General features: G+C 40.9%; 1 protein-coding gene across 1 annotated transcript; it reads right to left on the bottom strand.

The window, feature by feature from the left end:
• Window positions 1-3926: 3926 nt before the first annotated feature.
• Window positions 3927-4853, bottom strand: LOC115791146 (olfactory receptor 11A1-like). Its single transcript, XM_030745272.1, has one exon. It carries the CDS (start codon window positions 4845-4847, stop codon window positions 3927-3929), a length of 921 nt encoding a protein of 306 aa, XP_030601132.1. The 5' UTR covers window positions 4848-4853.
• Window positions 4854-9284: the final 4431 nt, after the last annotated feature.

The raw sequence follows: 9284 nt of genomic DNA, 5'->3' as shown, positions 1-9284 counted from the left end.
AGTTTTTCTTATGTTCACTTTTTGTTTGACAAAATAAATATAAAGTGAAAATGATGACAATGTGATGCTAATTCATTTCTCCAAAATATGTCTGATGGAAAAAAGAATGGAAAAAAGATTTTTTTCTGAATTCTACACCTTACAAACACTGTGTCGCTGGACTTTGAGAAGCACCTTGCAAAGTACCCCCATTAAACACACCACCTGACCTGCTCACCTGTAAATGTGATGATACAGACTGCTGCAGTTGTTTACAACCAGTGGCTGATGCAGCCATTTATAACGTTCAACAAATGGACCCAAAGCCCATCCCATTTTTTTTCTCTATTTTTAAAAATTTTTTTATTGTGGCTAATGAGAGTTTGACTCACAGGTCAAGTTCATGAAAGTGCAAACCACTAAGTGCTTCTCTTTATGAAAGGCTATAGACATTGAATGTTTCTCTAGAGTTAATGAATGGACAACTGGAAATAATGAGTGTTTGAAGTAAATGATATAATAAACTGAAACACTGAATTTTATAAGAATAAAATTTATTTCCATTCAATTTTATGTATATAGCACCAAATCACAACAAACATTCTTCTCCAGTGTTAATTTCGTTGATGAAATATTTTCTTCATAGTTTTCGTCAATGACCCTTTTTTCCATGACAAAAACGAGACGATAACTAAAATAAAACTACCTAAAAGGATAAAAACAAGAAGAAACCATTTTCAAAAGTGTAAATTAATTTCGTCATCATTTTTATCCTTTTAGGTAGTTTTAATTTAGTAATCGTCTCGTTTTTGTCATGAAAAAAAGGGTCGTTGACGAAAACTATGACGAAAATATTTCGTCAACGAAATTAACGCTGGTCTCCTCAAGGTGCTTTATATTGTAAGTAAAGACCCTACAATAATTACAGAGAACAAACAGTCAAAACGACCCCCTGTGAGCAAGCACTTGGTGACAGTGGGAAGGAAAAACTCCCTTTAACAGGAAGAAACCTCCAGCAGAACCAGGCTCAGGGAGGGGGGGTCATCTACTGTGACCGGTTGGTGCTGGAGGGGTAGGACAAAAGACACACTGTGGAAGAGAGCCAGAGATTAATACTAACTAATGATTAAATGCAGGCTAGACCTATTGCAGCATAGCTAAGGGAGGGTTCAGGGTCACCTGATCCAGCCCTAACTATAAGCTTGATCATAAAGGAAAGTTTTAAGCCTAATCTTAAAAATAGAGAGGGTGTCTGTCTCCTGAATCCAAGCTGGGAGCTGGTTCCACAGAAGAGGGGCCTGAAAGCTGAAGGCTCTGCCTCCCATTCTACTCTTAAGTATCCAAGGAACCACAAGTAAGCCAGCAGTCTGAGAGCGAAGTGCTCTGTTGGGGTGATATGGTACTATGAGGACTTTGAGATAAGATAGGGCCTGATTATTCAAGACCTTGTATGTGAGGAGAAGGATTTTAAATTGTATTCTAGATTTAACAGGGAGCCAATGAAGAGAAGCCAATATGGGAGAAATCTGCTCTCTCTTTCTAGTCCCTGTCAGTACTCTAGCTGCAGCATTTTGGATCAGCTGAAGGCTTTTCAGGGAGCTTTTAGGACAGCCTGATAATAATGAATTACAATAGTCCAGCCTAGAAGTAATAAATGCATGAATGAGCTTTTCAGCATCAGTCTGAGAAAGGATGTTTCTAATTTTAGAAATATTACACAAATGCAAAAAGCGGTCATACATCTTTGTTTAATATGTGCATTGAAGGACATATCCTGGACAAATATGACTCCAAGATTTCTCACAGTGTTACTGGAGGCCAAAGTAATACCATCCAGAGTAAGTATCTGGTTTGACACCATGTTTCTAAGATTTGTGGGGCCGAGTACAAGAATTTCAGTTTTATGGACCCAAATGTGTACATTACAACAGGCAAAAGCTGGAGAAATGTTTCAGAAAGTCTGTGTGAAGTTTGCAGTTGTGTCACCATGGATGGATCCTTCGAGGTGTCTGAGGGGAGGTCATTATTGTCCTCAGCCCGCTGAGACCGGAGCTCCGGCTGATTGGTCTCTCTGGTCAAACACACTGACAAATATTTGCTTCAGAGGGAGTTAGAGGAAACTGTGGCTAATGAGAAGACACCTTAGGGACGGATATGTTTACATGCACAGATGACCTTTAATCTAAGGGACCTGTTACAGTAGTGATCTAACTCTTACAGCAACCCCTGCAGGGTTTACATCAGCAGAAAAGTTCTCATGCCTCTCACTTTGTTCAGAAAGTCGTTTAAAGCAAATTTGTATTTTGTGGAAATAACTAAAAGAAACATGCCTCTACAATCAAGAATGCACTGTATCTCAATTTCATGTTAACCTCTTAACATACGGCAGACCTAAGGTCCCACTTTGAGGGTTTAGAGTTAGGATGCTACATGCTAAACCAGCACACCTTGAGATATCAGGAAAAAAGGCCAAAAATTCTGTAAACACAAGACAATGTCACCCTAACCCTAAAGTATTGTTCTTGTAATGTAATGTTTTTGTTCTTGGGGTCACTGTATAAGCTAAAGCAGCTTCTTGGGCGCCCCCCCCCCCCCCCTTTTTTTTTTTTTACAAACCTTACAGGGGTGGTGTTGTGCACATGTACCTTTTTGTTGGCTCTGTAGGATTTTTTAAATAATTGTGTTAAATACTAAACTTGTTAAAAAAGTGGTTAACAACAGGTAAACACAAAACCATTTATGTATGTATTTATATCTCAAAGGCTGCAATGGTGTGACAGAAAGTTTACTCCTTTCAAACATTACTGGACCTTCTTTTCTCTCAAAAAGGCAAGAAAGACAGAAACTGATACTAGATTAAGAAACCTGTTTGGCCTCATGACACCTGATTAACAGGCCTCACAGAGCGCAAAAGCCAATAGTCCAGCCTAGAAGTAATAAATGCATGAATTAGCTTTTCAGCATCAGTCTGAGAAAGGATGTTTCTAATTTTAGAGACACAAAGCCATAACAAACTGCAGCTAAAAGAGGGAGCCAGAACACAGGTTACAGATTAAGTCATTGTTAACGTTCTAACTATGCCACACCGGAAACCAGCTGCACCGTAAACAGAATTGTCAGGTCTTCACACAGCATGCCACATCACACCTCTGAACCCAGCCTTCAGTGAAGCTGTGTGGGTTTAGGAAAAATCTGTGGGTTTGGAAAGCCCCATGACAGCTGGGATACCACCCCCCCAATCCCGTTATGGAATTCTTACCTGTTGGGCTCAGCCATCTGCAAGAGCACAGCTGCAAAGCATGTATGAACTTTGCTTTGAAACGTAAAATCTTTCTGTTTTTGGTTCCTGAAAACATGCCTGTCCAGATCACAGGCAGTGTGCTGGATATGAGTGAAGACTCACATACTTGTGTTTCATTTCACTCCGAATCTTCCTCAACAAAAAGACTGCAGCCTGTACTGCTGTGGGTAGTCTGATATTTTATTTTCCACCTTGGCTTTCAGCAGACAAGAGCCATAAGTTTTTCTAGGTGCTGGAAGAATTGTGAGAGCGCCGTAATGGCACACTCAGTTCACAGTAAAGACATTACTCCTGCTTTTGCTGAAACAGATAATGCCAATTTCCCTTTATTCCTTTCACTCATCTGCATCAGTATATCCAGCTCTGTCCCAAAACAGATGAAAAAAACATATTTTGATTCCTGCTGTAACACATACTGTTTGAGTATGAATAAAACCAAGTGACCAGGCCTTTTAGGAGATGACTGTAGCTGTCAGATTCATGGCATCATTAGGAACCAGAGAAGTAAGAAGGCTTTCAGAGAGTATTGATTTGAGTCTGCACAGGGCAGTTTGGGAAGAGTTTATAGTAACAGAGTCAGATTTAATTATTTATTTATATGTAATAATAATTCACAACAGACACAATGAGGGGTTTTTTTTCTGTGTTATCTGCTCTTGTAAGAAACCAGACTTCTACGGATTTTTGACATATTGAGTCCGTACAGTAAAGGGTTAAAGAGCGGCTGGCAGGTTAGAAAATACAGAGACAAAACAATCTGCAACATGCTGTGCACACTGTTCAGACTGAACCTGCTCTGGATTACTTCAAAGCAAACACCAAAAGAGAAGTTTAGCAGAGAAGCGAGGTGAGGCGTGCAGGTGCTGACGGCTTTCTGTCGGGTCTGTTTGGAAGCGGAAAAACAGACTTTAAGGATCCTCATGTAGGTGTACAGGATCAGAATAACTGGAACAAACACTGTGAGAACTGTGATAATAAGCCCATAAATGTTATTTGCTGTGGTTTCAGAGCAGGCCAGTTTCACAATGGAGTAGTTCAAACAGTAAACCTTGTTGATGGCGTTCCCACACAGCTGCAGAGGAGCAATCAGTGAAATCAATGCAGCAATGGTAATAAAAGAGTACAACCATGAAAGTGCAATGAGCAAGGCAATCTTGTCTGGTGTCATACGTGTATTATATTGCAGGGGCCAACAGATAGCAAGATATCGGTCATAGGACATGACGGCTAAGATGCAAAATTCAACACACACATAAGAATAAATACAAAAAATCTGCAGGAAGCACAGAGGAGCAGAAACAGTGTGAACATCAGAGAGGATCTGAATCAGGAGGAATGGAAACAGCCCTGTACTACCATACAGCTCATTTACAAACAGGCTGCACAGAAACATGTACATAGGTTCATGTAAGCTTCTGTTCACACAGATAACCACAATCAGCAAGATATTGGCACAAAGAATCGACAAATATAAAGACACGACAACCATAAAACATAAATACTTCAAAGTCCCGGTCTCGAAGTAAGCAGCAAGTGTGAAGTATGAAACCTTTGAGGCGTTTATCATGATGTGTATTTTGTCCCACTGTGTTCTGTCTTCTCTGTGATCCTGCAAATGGAGCTGTGGTGCACAAAATTCAGACAGTTCAGACAGTTTCTCATCATAAATCATCATCACGTAATCATGGTGCTTTGCAGTGCAAGTTAAAAAAAATCTCTCTTTCACAAATGTGTGACACGCATTACAGTTTGTTAGTTCTGATGTTTAGTAAAAGGTATTCTATCTGCCAGCTCACACCAGACTGAAACCTTATTCAAACCTACCATTCTGTGGTGTTGAAGCTCCCTTCCTGCAGTCACACTGACTGAAACTGCCTCCACTTATAAACTGACAACAGAGATGTCAACAGCAGCAGACAGACCTCATCACTAATGCTGATCCTTTGTTGCTGATTGCTGACTGATGCAACAAATCATCAGAAAGAAAAACTGGCAAGACGGCCTACCTGCCGCAGTGACATGTTGCAGATGTTACAGCCTTTGGGTCAAATAGTATGTGCTAAGCAGAAACTGCCTGATATTCTAACAGCTGCTCTACATTCTTGAATTTTGCCTTTTTAAACAAATTAATTTGATCTGAACACTCTTGCAAAATCTGGGTGCATTTGGTTTTGATCTTAACAACGGCTGAGGATCGCCCTCTGAAACAACAGTCTGATGAGAGATGGTGAAATACTAAATATAAGTGAATGATTAATGTTTTTCTGCAGCACCCTGGTCTTTTCACTAACTATCCGGTCTTTAAATCTGACGTCATTTCCGGGTCAAAATGCTCCCAAATAAACAGCAATGGCATAACCAGTGACTGTTCACTGTTAAAGTTGATTGTAACATACCTTATCAACTGCAGCCATTTCCACTTCTGTTTCTCATCGGTAAAATGACAGCTCAATGTGTTTTTTTCGAGTCAGATCGGTTAAAACAACCAGGGACACAGCATTGTAGCATATTGATCACGTGACAGTTTGGACCCAGAAATGGAATTCTACATCATAACTTAACAACCGGAATCAGGCTGTTAAGTTATGACTACATGAAATGAAGATTTCACAGGTTTAAAAAGTCCAACTTTTGAGGCTGAACAGTTGGTGGACACATGTAGCTGCAGACACCACAGGTGAGTAGCCCTGCTGAGTCAATTCCTTCTGTGCACTTCCAGCTACTTTTTCACCACAGTTTTTGAATGGATCTGTGACAGAATAATTATCATAGCATCAAAATAAGGACTCTCCTGGAGGCAGATTCCTGAAACTATCAGAATTCAGTTTTATTTATATAGCACTAATTCACAGCAACACTCACATAATACAGAGGGATGTACATTTGACGTGTGTGTGTGTAAATGCAGAGTGGGGTATAAACAGATAAACAGACTGAACAGAGGTGAGCGAAGAGGAAACACACTCTGCATCATATGGCCTAGGCCTGAAAGCTGAAGCCTCCCTTTCTACTGTGAAGTATCCCAGGAAATAAGAAAGTACAAAGAAGTGGGAAGCTCTGAAGGACAAATAGATTTTATTCTGAAAAAAAGAGAAAACAGCAGACAGTGGGGATGGCAAAAAGTGCCAGCTGGTTTCTGTCATGGCTGGCACACATAATGCACCACACACGAGCTTGAATACTGGCAACAGCGTCAGCTGCTTGCACAGGTCATGTTTTCTGCCCTTCAAAGATTCACTGCAGAAGTCTAAGTCAGCCTTTGGGATCCTGCATGGAAATGTGTGTGTGTGTGTGTGTGGGGGGGGGGTTCTTGGTGGAGTAGTGGGATCAGGATCTCTGGACCCATGTTTGTGTGAAGTCCTGCTCGGGTCATCCTACTCACACCTGCTCCAAATTATCTCATCAACTCCGGGGTATTTAGGAGCTGGATGGTGGAGTGGATCCCTTCCAGATTGTTTTTGCTGTCATGGAGGAGATCAGGCTTCATTCATTGGCTGCTTGTATGCCAACTAATCTTGTTACTCCGCTTGCCTTCCAGTTATAAGCTGGTGCAAAGTTCCACTAACCACCAAGGACATCTCTTTTCACCACCAGCCACTCACCTCTGGAACCTCATACCTGTAAGATGGATTTTCCAGAAGCTTACTCACCTGCCAACTGTCCATTGTCACACCACTTACCTTTCTGGAACCTCGCTTGCCCTCAAAAGACCCCCACACTGAAGCCTCCAAGTAAGAGTGTTAATCCAGTCCTCTGCTTTTACCTGGAAAATGCATGCCCATCTTGGCCTCAACTAATTCATCCCATCCTCTCCCAGAGAGCTCCCCGTTCTGTCAAAACAATGTCTCCAATTTCACGCTAGCTGAAATTCATCCTTTAGTCATTTTAACTGTAAAAGAACAAAAAATGTCCATCGTTTCCCCTTTTACCACAACACAATACGAGGACCATTAATCAGTACAACTTTAGATTTTGGATCCACAGGAGTACATCCTTCAAGGAGGAAGTGGATGGGATGGTTGGTGAAGAAAATGGGACTGACAAACAAAAGCAGACAGAAACATGGGGGTGACGCACAGCTGAACACAATCAGGGAAATGACAGGAAGTAAAACTAAATCCAAGAGACAAAGTAAAACAGGAAATGAATAACACTGACCATGAGTGAAATTAACTCATAAGGATAAATGGAGGGAGACACTGAGGGGACTGAGGGGACTTAATAACTTATGAATATAAGAACATGCTGCATAAACACTAGACTGGACCCAAGAAACCCTGAAGACTGTAGAATAAAGAAAATCAAATCCTGGTGAAGAATCCAGAGCAGCTGAAACCAAAGAACTCAAAACCCTGAAAGGAACCACAGAGCGTGTGCTGAGTGGGGTCAGATTTCAGAAAAGGTTTTGAACAGACCTAATAATCCTAAAAACATTTTACTACCTGACGGCTTTGTTTACTTAATTTTCCTGATCTGAGAATTCTTAATTGAGGACTGAATGAAAAAAATACAAACACAGTCATGTTGTCTTTTTATGCTTTATGTTGGTAAGTGACATTTTTCTGCCACTTTGTGTTTGTATTTATCACTTATATGTATTTAGCACTTCTCACCATTTGGCACACTCAAATGGAAAAGGTTACAACAGAAAAACTAGGCGGTCAGGTTGCATGTAATGTGCTCCTTTGTTATGTTTCTTTGCACATAGCTAATATGCAACCTAAGGTCTAAATTTAATGATTCATTTCAAATCTGCTGTGATTGATCTACAGGTAATAATGATAATCAAATTAATGTTCACATTAATGGACCCAAATGTGTATACTACAACAGGCAAAAGCTGGAGAAATGTTTCAGAAAGTCTGTGTGAAGTTTGCAGTTGTGTCACCATGGATGGATCCTTCGTGGTGTCTGAGGGGAGGTCATTATTGTCCTCAGCCCGCTGAGACCAGAGCTCCGGCTGATTGGTCTCTCTGGTCAAACACACTGACAAATATTTGCTTCAGAGGGAGTTAGAGGAAACTGTGGCTAATGAGAAGACACCTTAGGGACGGATATGTTTACATGCACAGATGACCTTTAATCTAAGGGACCTGATACAGTAATGATCTAACTCTTACAGCAACCCCTGCAGGGTTTACATCAGCAGAAAAGTTCTCATGCCTCTCACTTTGTTCAGAAAGTCGTTTAAAGCAAATTTGTATTTTGTGGAAGTAACTAAAAGAAGCATGTCTCTACAATCAGGCCTTTACTGTATCCCAATGTTAACCTCTTAACGCACGGCAGACCTAAGGGTTTAGAGTCAGGATAACCAAGGTCCAAGGTATTTTTTTTTTCAAATAAAGTTTATTTTGAAAAAAATCAGTGAGTTAAACAGATTTCATGAAAACTCTGGAGCTGCATCACTGAATTGAAATCCGTTTAACTCCCTGATGAAACGCGATGTGTTCCTTCCGAAAAGACAGAAACAGAAACAACCTGAATCCAGGAAGTGCTCCTTCTGTTAAAAGCCTGTTAGAAAAGGTCATAGTGGACAGCTCACAGCTGACTGTGAGTCATAACCCTGAACTGGAGCCACCGCCGGGCTCAAAGCAGGAACTGGAAATCATCAGCAGGAAGGAGAAGTTAAAACATTACCTTATGTCTCTGTTGACCATGGCAACCTTTCTTCTTCATTTCCTGTTGGTGGTGATGTCACTCCCTGTTGTCATGCCAACAAATGAGACTCCCCTCTCCTACTCACCTTCACCCGCCCTCCCCAGGGATGGATGACCCCAATGTTTACTGCCAGATGCTGCTTCAGTCCAACGACCGCAAGCAGCAGATTCCCTGGTTTTGTCTCTGCACTCAATGGCAGAACACCAAAGTGCCCAAAGGAAGCTGCAGAGATCAGGGGCTGCCAGGTAAATGGATCCAGCACCCAAAACCTCATATATTTATCATATATAGATTACATAATTAGATTTTGATTAGACAATAAAATACCTGAATAAGTAAAAATAGA

The sequence above is a fragment of the Archocentrus centrarchus genome, chromosome 13 (genome assembly GCF_007364275.1).
Source record: "Archocentrus centrarchus isolate MPI-CPG fArcCen1 chromosome 13, fArcCen1, whole genome shotgun sequence".
Taxonomy (NCBI): Eukaryota; Metazoa; Chordata; class Actinopteri; order Cichliformes; family Cichlidae; genus Archocentrus; species Archocentrus centrarchus.
Note: the sequence above shows the minus strand (reverse complement) of the source record. Positions and strands in the feature narration are given on the sequence as shown.